Below are 21,396 nucleotides of genomic sequence, written 5' to 3'. Positions count from 1 at the left end.
TTTATCAAGCCAAACCACAGAGAATGAGTGTTCTCTAAGAATCAGATTTATAATTTCTGGACTCAAAATGACAGTAATTTATTATACAATATTAAATTAAGGTAAAGTCTGTCTCTAACCCACAGGTCAGGACCATATTCCAGTTTCTGTGACATTTAACCCTTTTGTTACCATATTTCTATTGAAATATATATATGGGGGGGGGGGGGGTCAAGGCGAGTTTATCTAAAACAATTCGTCTAAAATACAATTAATCTAAATGCAATTTGTCTAAAACAGTTTCAATCTAGAAACAATTTGTCTAAAACACTATCTGACTAAAAAAATTTTTAAATTTTCTTTTATGATGAATTCATATTTTTTATCCAGAATTTATAATTCTTTGGGTTTATAACTAGCTGTTAACTATTTATAAATATATTAGGACTATTTTAATACAAAATGCATAAAAAACAAAAGATAGTATTTACTGAAAGGACTCATTAAATCATAAAAGAACGGTTGTGTGCAATACCACGAATGTAGTCAATATTTTGTGGATCAAAATTTTGAACAAGACTTTTTTATTTGTTTTGCAGTATCTTGATAGAACTTCTTTGCTTCTTCTATTTTGTGCAGCAATAACACAAACACGGGCAGTAGCGAAGCTTTCTCTTTTAATCCATGTAGGGTATATAACTAGTGAAATAACAAAGGGACTGCATAGTGATAAACACTGTAAATTACATCTTGTCGCAAATATCACAATACGCTTTTCAACTGGTCCTGAGTCATAAAGCAGAAATTGATCATCTTATCTTTAAAAGATTTAGTCAGTTCAGATGGGAAAACTATTTCACTGCAAGTTGATGGCAGGGCCAGTCCAGTAAGGGTTTGTTGCCTAATAGATGTTGTTATATATCTCAAGGTACAGGTGAGGATATAAACCTGAAGGATAAAAATATTCAAGATTATACTGGTTGAATACCTAACAATATAGGCACATACATATATATATATTATTAATATTATTAAAAACCAAGAGAGAAGATGGAGATAAGCAATGATTAGGTATGAGCAGAATTTAGGTAAGTTGAAATATGTTTGTCACATATTTCAACTGCTAAAGGCAAATACACTGTATGTTACCATGGAGAAAAAAATCTCTCTTATGGTAAGTTCATTCAGAGTTGCCTCTCTTAGGTACATCTCATTGACAAGAGTCAAGAAACTCGAAACATCGATGTCTGAGATTCCTGAGAGATGACAACACTGAACGAAGAGATTTTTTCTCCATAGTAACTGCAGTGTATTTGCCTTTAGCAGTTAAAATATGTGACAAATAAATTTCAACTAGCACTAAATTCTTCTCATATACATGTATACATAATATAAATTAAAAACGTAAAATTAAAACAGAACACAAAGGATTCCGCAGTACACGTGTTTCAAGCTTTATACACAAACAGTCGTTGCATCATTATATGGGTATATAATTGAGAGAAAGGATGGTATAAAGCTATCTTCAGCCGCAAATATATTCTTTCCCAAGCATTGTATCACAAAGAAGAAATCACCAAGAAAAAAGCAAAAGAGAGAGAAACATGAGAGAGAAAAAGTGGGAGTCCACTTGGTATTATCCATTATAATATCCATTGTAATATGTTTATCTTTTAAGTTGATACATTTACATCAAAGTTCATCGGTATTCCGAAATCTGTCCATATTGTGCCACAATTCAGAGTAGAGTGAATGTATATTACAATGGATAATACCAAGTGGACTCCCCCTTTTTCTCTCTCTTTTGCTTTTTTCTTGGTGATTTCTTCTTTGTGATACAATGCTTGGGAAAGAATATATTTGCGGCTGAAGATAGATTTAAACCATCCTGTCTATCAATTATATACCCATATAATGATGCAACGACTCTTTGTGTATAAAGCTTGAAACACTTGTACTGCGGAATCCTTTGTGTTCTGTTTAATTTTAGGTTTTTAATTTATTCTTTCACCCCGGCCACTATCTGGCATATACAGGTGCTTGCAATTATCAAGTATTACTTCTAAAATTTGCTTTACCTACATGTATATATAATATATATATAACTTATGGAGAGAGAGTAAGGCTATAATTATTGCTTTAACAGCTACTTTTACATTCCCACATAGGTTGGACGGCGTTAGTTGTGAGTGAGGGAGGTGTATGCACGACCTTGTGGTTGAAAACTTCGTTTCCTAAAGATGTAGTTTCGTATTCAGTACCCCCCCCCCAGGGAACGCGTCTTCTACAATAATTCAGACTGACAAATGCTTTGTGAGTAGTTTTAGATGAAAACTGAAAGCTGGTTTGTGTGTCTGTAGTTGTTTACAATGTGTACTTCCCTGAAAATATACGAGCTGCAAATGGTAATGTTGTCATTTCCTCAGTCACCAAATTATCTACAGCCTTTGGCGTCTTTAAAGATGTGTGGAAGAACTGTAGATCCCTTACTTGAAAAACATAAGAGTTTTAAGATTTAATGTAAGGAAAGACAGCTGACTGTAAAACAATACCTCGATAATATTCATCTAACCCAAACCAGCATAGTAAAGTACTCATTAAAAAAAAAAACAAATACACACTTATAGATTTCAATCATTTGATACTAAGTTTCATAACAGTGTGGCTTGAGATTTCGTGTGATTACGAACAACGATGTCTACCAACTTGTGGCAAACGAAGAAAGCGTATGAAGGGAAGTAATCACGCAGGAAGTGTAGTATTGGTTGTTTCCCTTGTCTATTTTCGTTGCAAGAATTAAACATTTTGTTACTGTTGGAATACACCTGCTGCATTTACATTTAGTTGAAATTCATTTCATGTGAGAGGAGTTAGAAATAGTGTAAAATGTCTCAAAACACATTGATTCAAGACACTGTCAAAGACTTCAAGGTAAATTACAGTGAAATTGTTGTCCACTGACGCGCTGCGTAATTAATTGCGGATGGGAGACTGAGTGTAGTAGGCTTATAGAATCAAGAGCAATCTCATGCAAGTTAGTATCATTATCAACATTTAACATCTGTTTACCATGCTGGTATAGGTTGGATGGCTTGACAGGAACTGGCAAAGCCAAGGGCAGTACCCGGTTCCATAATCTGCTCTGGCATAATTTCTACGGCTGGATGCCCATCCTAACGTCAATCAATTTACAGTGTACTGGGCACCATCACTAGTGCTTTTTGCCTGGTACCAGCACCCACACTAATGCCTTTTACAGGGCACCTTGGTTTTAGGATATAACTTTTGTTTTTGAGTACAGCAAAGGGATAAACTAAATCTTTGAAAGTTTGTCTTTTATTAGAAAAACCCAGAACAAGTAGTAGTAGACAGATATCCTCAGAATGGACACCACACTTGGAATCAATGTCAACATTGAAATTATCAAAAAGAAATGGAGACTGAAATGAAGTGGATGATTCACCTTGGGTATATGCAAGTGTCTTCTAATATAGCCTCAGGCTTAGCAAAGCCTTTTCAGTGGATTTGGTACACAGAAACTGAAAGAAGCCCATTGTGGTGCAATTGTTGGCATTGTCAGCTATTGTCTAAGTGTTCAACACCTGCCAGCATGGAAAATGGACATTAAATAATGATGATGATGATGGTGGTGGTTTGTGTGTGCCTGTGTCTGTATCTGTCCCACACCATAGCTTGACAACCTGTGCTAGTATGTTTATTTCTCCCATAGCTTAATGGTTTGGCAGCTGAGCCTGATAGCACCAGGCTTGAAAAAAGAAAAATTAATACTGGGGTCCATTTCTTCAACTGAAGTTCTTCAAGGCAGTGCTACAGCATAGATGCAATGTGATGACTGAAACAATATATATATATATATATATATATATACATACAGGAGTTGGACAAAATAATGGAAACAAATTTATTTTAATATGGGGTAGGACCACCTTTGGCAGTAATTACAGCTTGAGTTCTACAAGGTACAGACTCATACAAAGCTTGAATTGTTTCCAAAGGAATTTTTGTCCATTCTTCAGTTCTTGTGGTGATGATGGTGGAGGACATCGACTCCTTACTTGTTTTTCTAAAATGCACCATAAATGTTCAATAATATTGAGATCTGCGGACTGTGGTGGCCAGATAAGATGTTCAACTTCACTAGAATGTTCCTCGTACTATTCAGTAACAACTTTAGCTGTGTAAATTGGTGCATTATCATCCTAAAAGTTTGTTTCCCTCCGGAAACAGTTCTGCAACCATAGGATGAATTTGATCAAATAAAATGCTTAAATAGTCTTGACTATTAATTCTGCCATGAAGAGAAACCATTGGTCCAGTGGATTTCCAAGATATAGCCCCCCCCCCCCTCCAGCTCATTACAGATCCTACTCCATGTTTAACAGTTGGAAGAAAGCAGTCTGGGTCAAATGCTTCTTTTGGCTGTCTCCACACGTACACTTGGCCATTGGTCGGAAATAGGGTAAAGGATGACTCATCCAAGAAAATAACATTCTTCCACTGCTGGAGGGACCAATTCTGTAGGCTTTTACTCTACTCTAAATGCTTTGCAACATTTATTTTGAAAGTAGTGGTTTTCTGATTGCAGCCCTCCCATGAAATCCAACTTTGTACAGCTCCCGGCAAACAGTTTTTGTGGAAACTGGGTTCTTGAGGTGGTCATTAAGCTCTGCAGTAATTTTAGGAGCTGTACTTTTTGTAATCCTTTCTAAAACTCGCGTAAGAGTCCAAATTTGTTTCGACAAGGAAGTTTTTCCCTCTTTCTCAAAGGCTGTCATTACTTTCAAGACAGTACTTCTTCATATACCAAACATTTCGGCTGTTTTCGTTATGCTAGCACCTGCCATATGAGCACCAACAATTTGACCTCTTTGAAAGTCCGATAGATCTGTCATTTTAATGAATTTTATATATATATATATCATCATCATCATCATCATCATCGTTTAACGTCCGCTTTCCATGCTAGCATGGGTTGGACGATTTGACTGAGGACTGGTGAAACCAGATGGCTACACCAGGCTCCAATCTAATTTGGCAGAGTTTCTACAGCTGGATGCCCTTCCTAACGCCAACCACTCAGAGAGTGTAGTGGGTGCTTTTACGTGTCACCCGCACGAAGGCCAGTCAGGCGGTACTGGCAACGGCCACGCTCGAAATGGTGTCTTTTATGTGCCACCCGCACAAAAGCCAGTCCAGGGGTACTGGCAACGATCTCGCTCGAAAATCTTTTTGCTTGTGAAAATGTGAGGGAAAATAACCAGTGTTTTCCACATATTAATGATTGTCAGTCAAGAGAAACTTGATAGATAGTTTTAGGTATTGTCTACAGAACAGTTCAATTAATTTTGGTTGAATTATAAAAATACATAAGTTTAAAGTTTAATATATTCAGGATTAAACCAAACCCGTCTGCTCTAAGAAACAGAAGAGATCAATAGAGAAAGAGTTAGGCAGTGATATACAAAAAGAACAGACATATGTAACAGTGAGAAGAAACATATATAAGTTTGCTCAACTTTTGTTTTTTAATATTTATGTAAATTAGAAAAATATAAACATTCAAAGATGAACAAGCTTATTATATACAAATACATAGAGACATATGTCCGATAAAACATAAAGGCAACATTACTTAAGGGACACAATTTGTGTTTCTATACACACACACACACATACATGAATGTATGTGTTTGAAAAGTCTGACAGTACTTAAGAGACAAAGAAAGAGAGAAAGGAAAGAGACAATGAATAATTAACCAAGACTAATTGTTGTACTACCATTAGCAGAGAGGCTGTCCTCAAGAGGCGGTACATTGCCAGGCACCAGAGAGGAACAGTTAGAAGTAACATCAGCAGAGTCGGCTGCAGGAGATGGGTGATGTTGGCCATTGGGCTTAGTCTCAGTGGAGGTGGAGGAGGCATTGGTTACATTAGCAACAGGAGCAGGTGCTGGCTGTACATTCTGCCCTTCCTGGGTGGCATTAGTAGCAGATTCAGTGCCATCTAGTGGTGGAGATTTGGCTGTCACTGATGAAGTTTGACTCTGATCACTAATAATAAATACCTTCCTAACGCCAACCACTCAGCTGTAGAAACTCTGCCAAATCAGACTGGAGCCTGGTGTTGCCATCCGGTTTCACCAGTCCTCAGTCAAATCGTCCAACCCATGCTAGCATGGAAAGCGGACGTTAAACGATGATGATGATGATGATGAAATAAAAATAAAAATGCAGTAGTGGCTGTGTGGTAAGTAGCTTGCTTACCAACCACATGGTTCCGGGTTCAGTCCCACTGCGTGGCACCTTGGGCAAGTGTCTTCTACTATAGCCTCGGGCCGACCAAAGCCTTGTGAGTGAATTTGGTAGACGGAAACTGAAAGAAGCCCGTTGTATATATGCTCTGCGCCATGAGGACCAAAGACTCGAGGTATTTCGTGTTGCAAGACAGTGTAGGAGAGAGAATAGTGATGTTGTAGGAGAGAAATGTGTTCGCATGGATGATGGTACACTTGCACTAAATGAGGCTGCAAAGAAAGAGGTCTGGAGATGCCACTACGATAGATTGCTTAATAAAGAGAATGAATGGGAGGAAGAGAGCCTGCCGTATGTCGACCCAACAGAGGGACCAGCTATCCGAGTTGACAGTACCAGGGTAGATAAAGCAATTAAGAGTATGAAGACAGGGAAAGCCCCCGGCCCATCAGGAATCACTGCAGAGATGCTCAAAATATCTGGCAGTGTTGGCTACAGCCTAGTCACCCGTATTACGAACCAGGTGATACACGAAGGAGTCATACCCAATGACTGGTGTAGCAGCACCATAGTAAACTGCTACAAAGATAAAGGTGACGCTTTAGACACTAATAATTACAGAGGCATCAAGCTGTTAGATCAGGTTATGAAAGTTACGGAGAGGGTCATAGCCCAACTAATTAGGGAGCAAATCAATTTAGATGAGATGCAGTTTGGGTTCGTGCCAGGTAAAAGCACCACTGATGCCATATTTCTAGTGAGACAGCTGCAGGAGAAATATCTAGCCAAGGATAAACCTCTGTACCTGGCCTTCGTTGACATGGAGAAAGCCTTTGACAGGGTCCCCCGATCCCTTATCTGGTGGTCAATGAGGAAACTTGGGATAGAAGAATGGTTAGTGAGAGCTGTGCGAGCCATGTACAGAGATGCTGTCAGTAAGGTGAAGGTTGGAAATGAGTACAGTAATGAATTCCGGGTAGAGGTAGGGGTCCACCAAGGTTCCGTCCTCAGCCCCCTCCTATTTATCATAGTCCTCCAGGCAATCACAGAGGAATTCAAGACAGGTTGCCCCTGGGAGCTCCTCTATGCTGATGACCTTGCACTAATTGCGCAGTCACTATCAGAACTAGAGGAGAAGTTTAAGGTGTGGAAGTAAGGACTAGAATTGAAGGGCCTTAGAGTCAACCTAGCAAAAACCAAAATCCTAATAAGTAGGAAGGTAGATAAAACACAAACCCCTTCAGGTAGATGGCCCTGCTCAGTATGCAGTAAAGGAGTAGGTAGTAACTCTATAAGATGTACCCGGTGCAAGCTATGGACACATAAGAGGTGCAGCGATATCAAAGGCAGATTAAATACAAAGTTAGTCTTTGTATGTGGCAGATGTTCAGGTGCAATAAACACTGTGAACAAACAGGAAACAACTTCTATCTCATTCCAGGGAGAAAAACTAGAGGTAGTTGATAGCTTCCGCTATCTGGGTGACCAAGTTAGTAGTGGGGGTGGGTGCGCTGAAAGTGTAACTGCTAGAATAAGAATAGCCTGGGCCAAGTTTAGAGAGCTCCTACCTCTGCTGGCGACAAAGGGACTCTCACTCAGGGTAAAAGGCAGACTGTATGACGCATGTGTACGAACAGCCATGCTACATGGCAGTGAAACATGGGCTGTGACTGCTGAGGACATGCATAAGCTCGCAAGGAATGAAGCCAGTATGCTCCGCTGGATGTGTAATGTAAATGTGCATACCCATCAGAGTGTAAGTATCTTGAGAGAAAAGCTGAACATAAGAAGCGTCAGTAGTGGTGTGCAAGAGAGACGATTGCGCTGGTTTGGACATGTGGTGAGAATGAATGAGGATAGCTGCGTGAAAAAGTGCCACTCCCTAACAGTTGAGGGAACCCGTGGAAGAGGTAGGCCCAGGAAGACCTGGACTGAGGTGGTGAGGCAAGACCCTCGAACATTGGGCCTCACCGAGGCGATGACTACTGACCGAGACCTTTGGAAATTTGCTGTGCGTGAGAAGACCCGGCAAGCCAAATGAGATTGTTGCCAGTGCCCCTGGACTGGCTCTTGTGCGGGTGGCACATAAGATGTACCATCCTGAGCGTGACCGTTGCCAGTACCACCTGATTGGCCTAGTAGGGTTTTCGAGCGAGATCGTTGTCAGTGCCTCTGGACTGGCTCTTGTGCGGGTGGCACATAAAAGACACCATTTCGAGCGTGGCCGTTTTCGTGCGGGTGACACGTAAAAGCACCCACTACACTCTCTGAGTGGTTGGTGTTAGGAAGGGCATCCAGCTGTAGAAACTCTGCCAAATTAGATTGGAGCCTGGTGTAGCCATCCGGTTGCACCAGTCCTCAGTCAAATCGTCCAACCCATGCTAGCATGGAAAGCGGACGTTAAACGATGATGATGATGATGATATATATATATATATGTATGTGTGTTTGTCCCCCCACCATCGCTTGACAATTGATGCTGGTGTGTTTACGTCCCTGTAACTTAGCGGTTCGGCAAAAGAGACCAATAGAATAAGTACTAGGCTTCCAAAGAATAAGTCCTGGGGTCGATTTGCTCGACTAAAGGCAGTGCTCCAGCATGGCCGCAGTCAAATGACTGAAACAAGTAAAGGAGTAAAGAGTAAGCATGTGACAGTTTTATAGATATTTCCAAATTATGATGCTAGGTGTTCCATTATTTTGTCCAACCCCTGTATACATATATGCCATGTTGAACCACTGAACTCAACACTTTTTTTTTTTCATTCTCTCTCCATTTTTTCCATCATTCCTTTCTGTCAAAGAGCATGGGCTCAAAATATAAAACTTTTCCATTCTTCCTGAGTGTTAAATCAATATACCCACTTGTTGTTCCTACACCTGTCTTTGTCTTTCTGTAAATTTGAACTATATATATATATATATATATATATTTATATTTATTACACACACCTACACCTTTTTCATCTTTCACTTATTTCAGCCATTTCTGACTGTGGCCATGCTGGGGGTACTACATTGAAGAGCTTTAGTTGAACAAATTGACCCCAGGAACAATGTTTTAAAGTTTGGTACTTATTCTATTGGTCTTTTTTGCCAAACTGCTATGTTATGGGGATGTAAACACACCAACACTGGTTGTTGAGCAGTGGTGGGGGACAAACACAAAGACACACATAGATACATACATACGATGGGCTTCCTTCAGTTTCCATGCCATGCAGTGGGACTGAACCCAAGACAAATTCGTTGAGGAGTAAACTTCTAACTTCACAGCCATCTATAAAATAATGATTGGCTCATCCAATATATATATATATATATATATATATATATATATATAATTTTTTCTACTATAGGCACAAAGTCTGGAAATCTGGGGGAGGGGGATATTGATTTACATTGACCCTACTGCTCAACTGGTGCTTCTTTAATCAACCCTGAAAGGATGTTAGGCAAAGTCAATCAGAGCAGAATTTGAACTCAAATTGTAAAAAGAGGATGAAATGCCACTAAGTGTTTTGTCCAGCATGCTAACAATTCAGCAAGCTAGCCAATGATAATCTACTATATGTGTGTGAGTATATGTGTATGTATGTAAAAAGGAGTCATGAGTGTGTGTGTGTGTGTGTGTGTGTGTGCAATGGTGGTAAGATGGTGAAATTCAATGCTGAAAAGAAAAGTCAAACAGCGTTTCAACTCTGTGTGAGTATATGCGTGTGCATATACAAGGGAAGTATGTGAATGTTTGTATCTGATTATGTACCTTATTTATTTATTATTTGGCGGCGCAATGGCCCAGTGGTTAGGGCAGTGGACTCGCGGTTTCGATTCCCAGACCGGGCGTTGTGAGTGTTTATTGAGCGAAAACAACTAAAGCTCCACGAGGCTCCGGCAGGGGATGGTGGCGAACCCTGCTGTACTCTTCCACCACAACTTTCTCTCACTCTTACTTCCTGTTTCTGTTGTACCTGTAATTCAAAGGGTCAGCCTTGTCACACTGTGTCACACTGAATATCCCTGAGAACTATGTTAAGGGTACACGTGTCTGTGGAGTGCTCTGCCACTTGCACGTTAATTTCACAAACAGGCTGTTCCGTTGATCGGATCAACTGGAACCCTCGACGTCGTAAGCGATGGAGTGCCAACAACAACAACCTTATTTATGTATAAAATACTACAATTAGTTGTCATTTTTGATGGCATGAGGCCAGCTAGTAATATAATAATGTTCTTTATTGTTGAAGTTGACTATCATTCAATTACTACACATTGAAATATTGAGTAGGAATTTATCACCCTCTCTCCACTCTTCTATTCCAAAGAATAGTAGAGAGAGGTATTGGGGAGAGTAATGTAGTAGACATTACTAAGGAAGGAGTGTGGACAGAAAAAGGGAGAGACAAAATGAGTTGCATTGAGATCCCAAAGCACAAACAGATGTGAGGGAAACAGAGTATGAAAACGGTAAATATATCTGATGATGTGAAAATCAAATACAGCTTAGAAAAAAAGGTCAATTTTATAAAACTTTCTTCATTACAATGCCATCTACAAATGTTTCTTATCATGTGAAATGTGAAGTGAAGGAAAAGTAGTTGACTTCAATAATAATAATAGTTTCAAATTTTGACAAAAAGGCCAGCAATTATGGGGGATGGGGTAATCATTTATATTGACCCTGAAAGAATAAAACGTAAAGCTGACCTCAGCAGAATTTGAACTCAGTACATCAATAGTTATAAGAAATGCTGATAGGCATTTTCTTCGACAAGCTAACAATTCTCTCAGCTTGCAGCCATTCACTTCAATAATAATAAATATATTTACACATACATCTACAGACATGAAAATACATATATACACAATGACTCAAGTTTTTTTATTAAATATACAAAACCAAATTGCATAAAAATGCTACAAACAATTATCACATTAAAGCATAACAAACTTGAAATAGTTCCACTGTTCATAGATTTTTTTTTCTTACATAAAAAAAAAACTTCACACAAGTTAATAGTTCAAATAATTATTTTAATGTTGAAAGAGACATGTCATTTATAAAATATAACTTAATTTATGTACCTTAATATGTCAATTAATAAATTAGCAATTTTACAAGAAGCAGATCAGAAGCTAATCGTAAGTAAAATGCATGTTTATAAATTAACTGTTGCACTGAAGCATGTGTATGTGTTTAATAAATACTTTGAAAATTTTATCATTCTTAATTCACCTTCAATACAAATGTGCTCAATTTATCTATGTCAGCTTTATATAAAGACCAACAAAAACAAGCAATAAAGAGCACCAACATCAATCCTAAATTCTGGGAGCAACACAGAGAAGACAAAACATCATGGCATCACATCATCAAGATTGGCATAGAATATTTTGAAAACATGAAAGAAGGAGGTAAATAATTGCAACAAAGTATTTGGTAACACCAACTAAAGCCTCCATTGAACATAATTTGTCATATGTAAACAAAAGGAGACAAAGTAAATTTAGCTGCAATATTCAAATAGTATGAAATTGAGTAAACTGACTCAAGGTCCAAAATTTGATTTTAAGCTTCCAACTACATCTTAAGAGTTATCACATACCCATATTTAAGAAGGAAAAATGAAGGATTTGAAACATTAGCTGAACACTGAAAGATTTCAATTAATTTTACAGAGTCAATATTCTATTTGGTGTAGAGCTTGCATAACTCTAATTAAATTACATACTCGCTGCCAAATAGAATGTCTTACATAGAACATTACAAATTATATGTGTTCTATGGAATAATTACAAATGGTCCCCACTGATCAAAACATTTATATGCTAGTTCTCCATTCTCAAGGATTAAGTTAAAAAATGATATTAGAATTTCTTTATTATATCATTAATCTAAATGTTGTTTAACCTCGGATTAACCTTGATTGATGAAATCAAAAACAAAAGCATTCTCGCTATGACCACCCCATCTTTTATACAATGTATTTAATGTTCCCTCACCCCATTTTTTAAAAAACTGACAGAGTGTGATTTTCGGGAGATTTGACTGCATTATCTAGCAGAGCAACTGACCAGCATTTGCCCTAGGAAATATCTAGTGTTTATCCTGTCTGATTTCAGCCACATTTTATGGGTTTCCTCATGTTGGCATGGGTTGGAATGTGTAAATTTTATCATGCCATTACAACAAGCCTCTGCAGAGAGGACTAAACAGTCCCTCTCTATCCTATCATCATCATCATTTTAATGTCTGCTTTTCCATGCTTGTATGGGTCAATTGAGTGTAAGTTGGGACAGAGTTTTTTTAAAGCCAGGTATCCTTCCTAATGCTAAGATCTGCCAGTTCCAAGTCAGGCAATAATCTCCCAGTTTATCAAACAACAAAATTGTCTGGACATTGTTATGTAGAGAACTGAAAACAAACAACACCATCTGAATGAGCCTTTTGTTTACAACAATTTTGCAACTTATCAAGAAGCCTGATCATGCATTCTCAGTGGACTACAAGGAAGGAGCAAGGGTATGTTCAACGAAATTTAAAACTTGTGGTGCAGGAAAGTGTACTCTACTGGAACCATGGGCCAATCAAAGCCTTGTGAATGGATTTGGTAGAAGGGAACTGAAAAAAGCTTGTTGTATGTGTGTGTGTGTGTGCATGTGTCCCACTACTGCTTGACAACTGGTATTGATTTGTTTATATCCCTGTAACTTAGCAGTTCAGCATAAGTGACTGACAGAATAAGTACCAGGTTTAAAAAAAAAGGAATGGGGTTGATTCGTTCAGCTAAAAATCTCCCTGATATCAGAGCTATGTATCCTGCCTTGTAACACTAATCCAGATATCCTTCTGATGAAACCTTTTCAGTTGCTTGTATTCAAAATCATACATTCATTCATTACCCAGCATTCATGATTATAAGTGAGGATAGGCATAGAAAACGCAATTGAAGTTAACAAGTGTGACCTTTTTGTATCAGCCTCTCTTCTTGAAAGGCTGATAGAAGGACTTTCTTGCTGTCAACAAGGATACTGGGTTTCTTTCAAGCTTTCATATGACAAGGCAAGTGACAATCATACAGTCAAGGCCTTTGGTCCATCAGGAATTCCTGCAAAGATGCTCAAAATATCTGGTGGTGGTGACACACAGCCTAGACACCAGGTAGTTAATCATGTTATACCGGAACATATCATACCAATGTCTAGTGGAGTAGCATTGTAATCAGCTGCTAAAAGAGTAATGAGGATAGTAGTGAATTCAATGAGCAGGTAGTTCAAAAGAGATCAGTTTTCAGCTCTTCTTATTCATCAGTCCTCCAAGCCATAACAGAGGATTTTAAGACTGGTTGACCATAGGAGCTTCTTTAAGTTGATGAATTTGTTCTTATAGCTGACTCTGTAGTAGAATTTGAAAAGAAATTCCAGGCAGAATTTTGATTTAGGCACGCCATGTAACCCCCTTGTAACTTTATTTTTTGTGGAATTTTCAGAAAACTTTTGCAAACTTGTGTTCTACACATGAGAATTCATAAGACTATGAAAAAACAAAAACAAAAAAATTTTTGGGTGATTTAAGGAGTATTTAGCTGCTATTTTCAGCACATTTCACGACCACCTATTACCATCCTTGTTTGTTTGTTAGTCTGACATATTGATGTTTTTCAATATCTTTCTCCTCATAAACACATTTAACATTGCTGGGATTTAAGCCAAAAATTTGGACTGTCTATATTTTAAATTGATTCAAAAAAAAAAAATGAAAAGGCATAGGAGTACCTGTGTGATAGGTAGCTTGTTTACCAACCACATGGTTCCAGGTTCAGTCCCACTGCATGGCACCTTGGGCAAGTGTCTTCTACTATAGCCTCAGGCTGACCAAAGCCTGTGAGTGAATTTGGTAGACGGAAACTGAAAGAAGCCTGTTGTATATATATATATATATATATATATATATATATATATATATATAGATAGATAGAGAGAGAGATATGTGTGTGTTTGTCCCTCCAACATCACTTGACAACAGATGCTGGTGTGTTTATGTCCTCATAACTTAGCAGTTTGGCAAAAGAGACCAATAGAATAAGTACTAGGCTTACAAAGAATAAGTCCTGTGGTCGATTTGCTCGACTAAAGGTGGTGCTCCAGCAAGGCTACAGTCAAATGACCGAAACAAATAAAATATTTTAAAAATGTAAAAATTTTCTTTTTATAATCATATGAATTCCTGTGCGTAGAAAATTTTCTGAAAATTCAAAAAAAATAAAAAGACCAAAGTTCTCGTCAGCAGATAAGTGGATAAACTACTAATCCTGTCAGGAAAATGGCCCTGTTCAATGTATAGAAAAGGTGTATGTAGAAATCCCACACAATGTACCAAATGCAAACTGCAGAAACATAAGAGGTGCAGTGGAATTACAGGAAGGTTAACACAGAACATGAACTTTGTGCGATAGATGTGCAAGAACAATGGATACTAAGAACACACAAGAAATAGATTTCCTTGAATGCCCAGAAGGATCTTTTGAGGTAGTAGATAGTTTCTTTACCTAAGTAATCTAATTAGCAGTGGATGAAGTTGTTCTGAAAGTATAGTTGCTAGAATAGGAATAGGATGGAGAAAGTTCAGAGAGCTACTATCTCTGTTGGCAATAAAAGGTCACTCTTTCTCAGAGTGACAAGCAATGCTAAATGGTAGTGAAACATGGTCTGCGAATGCAGAGGACATGTGAAAGCTTGAAAGAAACCCAGTTAGCATGCTCCACCGGGTGTGCACATCAGTGCGTGTACAATAAAGTGTAAATGTATCAAGAGAAAGATTAGGCATAAGAGACATCAGATGTAATGTGGAAGAGAGAAGACTGCATCAATATGGTTAGGTTATATATATGGATGAGGACAAGCGAAAGCGAAATCGTGATGGCATCTGTGCCCAGCGTCGCCTTTCTGGCACTTGTGCCCGTGGCATGTGTAAGGACTTTCGAGCGAGATTGTTGCCAGTGCCCCGGGACTGGCTCTTGTGTGGGTGGCATGTAAAAAACACCATTTAGAGCGTGGCCGTTGCTAGTACCACCTGACTGGCCTTTGTGCCAGTGGCACGTAAAAGCACCCACTACACTCTTTGAGTGGTTGGCGTTAGGAAGGGCATCCAGCTGTAGAAACTCTGCCTGATCAGATTGGAGCCTGGTGTAGCCATCTGATTTCACCAGTCCACAGTCAAATCGTCCAACCCATGCTAGCATGGAAAGCGGACGTTAAACGACGACGAGGACAGTTGCATAAAGAAGTACCAGTTGTTAAAAGTGAATGGAACCTATGAAAGAGGAAGAACAAGAAAGACAAGGGACAATGTGGTGAGAAACTTTGGGTCTAGATGTTGAGCTTCACTGAAGAGATAACAAAAGATGGAGGTGATTGGCAATTTGCTGTACTTGAAAAGACTCATTCAACTTTGTAAAAAGGAGGCCCTGAAGACATGTTGCTAATGTCTATGCCCCTGCACACAATCTGTCCTTGACAAATCTCTCCAACAATTCATCTTCCTGACATCTTAATCTCCACCTGTGTTCACCATTCATTGCATTCCCCTTCCACTCTATCTCCTTTTACAAACTTACCTGTCCAAATACTCTGTACCACTTCACTTGCATTCACTTCCCATATATATATATAAACGACGGTGATAGGAGATTAGTACTTCACTTGAAAACAGGCAGGTATTAACATTGAGGACATCTGGCCTTAGAATTTTGGAGGTTATGCACTTTTGATTATGTGAGGGCTATATCTAAGAGGATGGTTTCAGTCACCTTGCTTACCTGCTTTGAGTGGGTCAGTAATAGAGCACATGTGCCATAAGGTATAGCACATATATACATCACTGTAGAACTGGTGAAGTTCTAATGAGTGAGCCAGCCTGAAGTGTCAAAAGGTCTGACACTGTGTGGTGGTTAGCCATAATGTAGTAATTGGAACACTTTACTAGATGCTAAGACAGCAATGGTTTGGAGGTGAGATACAAATCAACAGTGTTTGAAGTATCTTATATGTTAGTCAAGCATATACATTGACTTTGTTACTTGTAGAGGACAGCAGTGAAGGCATGTGGCTTAGTGATTGGAGTGTGGGTGGCATGTAAAAAACACCATTTAGAGCGTGGCCGTTGCTAGTACCACCTGACTGGCCTTTGTGCCAGTGGCACGTAAAAGCACCCACTACACTCTTTGAGTGGTTGGCGTTAGGAAGGGCATCCAGCTGTAGAAACTCTGCCTGATCAGATTGGAGCCTGGTGTAGCCATCTGATTTCACCAGTCCACAGTCAAATCGTCCAACCCATGCTAGCATGGAAAGCGGACGTTAAACGACGACGAGGACAGTTGCATAAAGAAGTACCAGTTGTTAAAAGTGAATGGAACCTATGAAAGAGGAAGAACAAGAAAGACAAGGGACAATGTGGTGAGAAACTTTGGGTCTAGATGTTGAGCTTCACTGAAGAGATAACAAAAGATGGAGGTGATTGGCAATTTGCTGTACTTGAAAAGACTCATTCAACTTTGTAAAAAGGAGGCCCTGAAGACATGTTGCTAATGTCTATGCCCCTGCACACAATCTGTCCTTGACAAATCTCTCCAACAATTCATCTTCCTGACATCTTAATCTCCACCTGTGTTCACCATTCATTGCATTCCCCTTCCACTCTATCTCCTTTTACAAACTTACCTGTCCAAATACTCTGTACCACTTCACTTGCATTCACTTCCCATATATATATATAAACGACGGTGATAGGAGATTAGTACTTCACTTGAAAACAGGCAGGTATTAACATTGAGGACATCTGGCCTTAGAATTTTGGAGGTTATGCACTTTTGATTATGTGAGGGCTATATCTAAGAGGATGGTTTCAGTCACCTTGCTTACCTGCTTTGAGTGGGTCAGTAATAGAGCACATGTGCCATAAGGTATAGCACATATATACATCACTGTAGAACTGGTGAAGTTCTAATGAGTGAGCCAGCCTGAAGTGTCAAAAGGTCTGACACTGTGTGGTGGTTAGCCATAATGTAGTAATTGGAACACTTTACTAGATGCTAAGACAGCAATGGTTTGGAGGTGAGATACAAATCAACAGTGTTTGAAGTATCTTATATGTTAGTCAAGCATATACATTGACTTTGTTACTTGTAGAGGACAGCAGTGAAGGCATGTGGCTTAGTGATTGGAGTATTTGGCTCACAATTGTAAGGTCACAAGTTCAATTCCTGGCTACGTGTTGTGTCCTTGAGTAAAAATGTCATAATGAATCGCCCCGAGAACTAAGTTAAGGGCATGCATATTTGAAGAGTGCTCAAAAAAAGTGGGAGAGTCAAAAGAAGTCATAGATCTAGACTTCAGACAGGAGGAAGTGAGCTAAATTTGCCCTCAAACATTTGATGATGGTTGGAGGATTTTAAAGAGACAGCAGAGAAGTTAGATCGGGTGACTTTAAAAACATTTAATGTTTAGAACATTTAAAATCATTGTAAAGATTTTCGGCTTGTTCTACAAAACAGTTAACAACCTAGACTATTAAATTACTACTAAAATACTGTGTTGGGATGAGTATTGACAAGGCAAGGCTATGTGGTAAGAAACTTGCTTCCCAACCACATAGTTCTGGGTTCAGTCCCAATGTGTGGCACCTTGGGCAAGTATATCCTACTATGGCCTCAGACCGACCAAAGCCATGCGAGTGCATTTGGCAGATGGAAACTAAAAGAAGCCCGTCATATATATATATATATATGTGTGTGTGTATGTTTTTGTCCCTCCATTCCACCGCTTGACAACTGGTGTTGGTGTGGTTATGTCCCCATAACTTAGTGGTTCAACAGAGACAGATAGAATAAATACCATGCTTTAAAAAGAATAAGTCCTGGGATCGATTTCTTAAATTAAAACCCAGCATTCTTCAATTTTAACTGAAAAATGACCGGTAATTCCCGTGAGTACACGTTGTCTTGTCAACTGTCAGTTGACGTATCGAAATGGAAAGAGAAAGCTAATGGGTTATACGTGTGGGCGTGCTTGTTCCTGTATGCGCGCGCGCGCGTGTGCATGCTTGTTCTTTGTGTGTGCGCGTTCGTAATTGTTCTTGTTTGTGTGTGTGCTTGCTCTTGCTTGTGTATGCATGCTTGTTTTTGTGTGTGTGTGTGTGTGTGTGTGTGTGCGTGCTTGTACTTGTTTGTGTGCATGCTTGTACTTGTTTGTGTGTGTGTGTGCATGCTTGTTCCTGTGTGCGTGCTTGTACTTGTTTGTGTGTGTGTGTGCATGCTTGTTCCTGTGTGTGTGGGTACGTGCATGCTTGTTCTTGTTTGTGTGTGTGCGTACTTGTTCTTGTTTGTGTATGTGCGTGCTTGTTCTTTATGTGTGCGTTTGCTTGTTCTTGTTTGTGTTCTGTTTTTATGTATTTATGTGTTGTGGAATGTAGACATAACGAAATTACACCAACAATGTCGCATTTTAAACTTGAAGAAAAAAAGCTTTGCATATTTGTTCTTACCTGCTACATGTGTGTACGTAAAATCCGTACACACACACACAGAGAGGAACAAGCAGACGGTGCTCCAAGTAGGACTAAAGCAAAAATAAACGAATAAAAGAATATGTACATAGAAATAACAACCTTTCCGCAGTCCTACAAACTACCACAGAGAAGGGACATTACTCATGGTTTTCGCATGTTCTCCCAGGTTGATACAGTTGCTATTTAACTTCGAAGTTATATCTGTTCATCACACCCAATGAATTATTAACTGCATTTACAACTTATTTAAAAGTCCCAATTAAAAAGACAACTCGACAAAACCAAAACAAACACTTGGCTGTTTCTGTAACAACTCGACAATTCACTTCGGATATCTTCGTGACCTCCGTGACAGTTGACACAAACTGACAAGAACAAGCACACACACACAGAGGTCACGAAGATATCCGAAGTGAATTGTCGAGTTGTCACGAAAACAGCCGAGTGTTTGTTTTGGTTTTGTCGAGTTATATCGAAGGATTGCCTTCATTAAAATAAATATCGTTTAAAAAGAAATAAAATCAGTTTACCATAGAAGAAAAACATAAGATTAACATGTGATATCAGCTGACGGGTCCATTTTAAGTTGTTCTATTTTTCTGGGCAAAAGCTCCACCATTTCCTCACATATATGCAATTCATTAGCAATAAATTCCGATCCCTTTGGGTCCTTACGACAATAATCAACAATACATTTGAAACATGCAAGCCTTCTTTCAATATTTTTGATTTTCATCTCCGCATCTGAACAAATGAATTTTGTGTAAAGGTTGCCGACACAAAAATATGCAATTAATGTTGGACGAACATCAGATTCGTCGAGCTTATCTGGCAATTGTGCACGACCACCTTTGATTGAATGGATGTATTTCATGTAATGGTCGATGCTTTGAGAGACTAATAAATTAATTTTTTTAATTGCATGTGGTGTCCTCGAAGATTCCTCATTTTGAAATATGTTTACCTTGATATCTAATAAACTGGAGTATGTTTCTGCAAGTTCGTACATTAATTGACGACAAACGTGGAGATAATGCTGCGCATTAAGTGCTTCGAGTAGTTTACTTAGTAAATCTATGCGACGCTTTTGCATCTTACACTGTCGATTTTGGTCAGTTTCAAAACACGCTAACAGTTTATAAGCCTTACTATGATCCCTCATTATTTCAACATAATCATTGCAATAGCTGTCAATAACATAATATTCTTTCGCATCGTTTAACCACTTTTGAACAGCAATAAATACTTCTCGTGCAGACGGGAAATCTTTTACAAATTTTGCAGGCATATTTTCTTCCAAATCTGTTAATTCCAGTTTGAATCGAGCTGTATTTTTATCCGAATTTTCGGGAGTTTCAGTTTCAGCAATCGGCTCTTTATCTGCATTATGGTCAGCTTCCGATGAATTTTTTTTCTCATTTACCAAATCAGTTCTGTCCAAATGTCCGATAAGATTAATTATAGAGAATTCTTTAGAGGACTCAAGAAGCGATAAACCATATTTTGCCCAACAGCGGCTGATGTCAGCTTTGCGCCGTGCAATGCTGTCGTTAGTACTTTCAATGGTAGAGTCATCAGCTTCCTGTAATATGTAGCAAGAACTAGCGAGGCAATGCCTTGCCATCATATAATCATCCACACTAAGATAGTATTGAGAAAGACTAGCAGCATTTATAGCCCATTCTAATGGGTTATACTGGTTTGATTCTAGTTGTCTAAGTAAAGTTTGGTGACAGTACTTAGCAGAAAGTTCTCTATTGCCTTTGCCAGCATAGACTTGTGCCAAATAAAACATTGTATGCGTGTAAGTATTTTCAAAGTGTACATCACGATCGTGTTCAATAAGATCATTATCCTCACCTTCAGGCCGGAAAAGTTCTTCAACTGAATGAGGGGCTCCACCTACTTCATGTTTAAAATCATTGTAAAGATTTTCGGCTAGTTCTAAATACTTCACGGCTTCGTCCAAACCAAATTCTCCTCGGTGGCTCCATAGAATCCCCAAATTATTGAGGGCTTCTTGGTATATGTTACAAGAACTCTTGTTCAATTTATGATCCTCAATGTCTTTTAAAACTTTAGTAAGGTATTCCTCACCGACTCCTAGTTCTTCTGTTTCAAGATGATTCACTCCCAGTTGAAGATTTAGTCCTGCGATTAAAATTTTTGTAAGTAAATCATTCGTGTCAGTTAAAAATGCATTCATTTTATCACGCAAGGAAAGCAATATATCTCTGGCTTTGTATTTAGACTTGAAAGGCTCATTTTCAGGGTCTTTCTTAGATTCTTCTTCGCTAAGATGCTTTGCTTTTTTATATTCTTCATAGCCTTTCTCAATCATATAAGAGCGTGAATCAGCCATGTTTGTATTTTCTATTTTCTGCAGAGTGTATTTTATAAACCGAAAATTTTCGTGTCATTAAAACAAAACATACGAAATCACTTGTTGATATTTAAAGAGGTATAGTTCAATAAAACTCCTAAATTATAGTTAAAATTTTTTTTAATATTTCTTACATCGAGCTTATTACCAAGAATATTTACATTTTCAATTTAAGATTATATTACCAAGTTGTTGTA

At 38.6% G+C, this 21,396-nt stretch overlaps 1 protein-coding gene across 1 annotated transcript; it reads right to left on the bottom strand.

Moving 5' to 3' along the window:
* Positions 1-53: 53 nt before the first annotated feature.
* Positions 54-21,221, bottom strand: LOC106871311 (KIF-binding protein). Its single transcript, XM_014917695.3, has 2 exons — positions 19,347-21,221; positions 54-927 (listed from the first exon to the last, which is right to left on the bottom strand). The coding sequence occupies exon 1, from the start codon at positions 21,176-21,178 to the stop codon at positions 19,367-19,369; it is 1,812 nt and encodes a 603-aa protein (XP_014773181.1). The 5' UTR covers positions 21,179-21,221; the 3' UTR covers positions 54-927; positions 19,347-19,366.
* Between the last annotated feature and the right edge of the window lie 175 nt (positions 21,222-21,396).

This window comes from Octopus bimaculoides, chromosome Z (assembly GCF_046866305.1).
Source record: "Octopus bimaculoides isolate indiv1 chromosome Z, ASM4686630v1, whole genome shotgun sequence".
NCBI classification, from domain to species: domain Eukaryota; kingdom Metazoa; phylum Mollusca; class Cephalopoda; order Octopoda; family Octopodidae; genus Octopus; species Octopus bimaculoides.
Note: the sequence above shows the minus strand (reverse complement) of the source record. Positions and strands in the feature narration are given on the sequence as shown.

Bases quoted from the DNA above. Each gene is read 5' to 3' on its own strand.
- LOC106871311 (XM_014917695.3), bottom strand. From the start codon at position 21,178: ATGGCTGATTCACGCTCTTATATGATTGAGAAAGGCTATGAAGAATAT.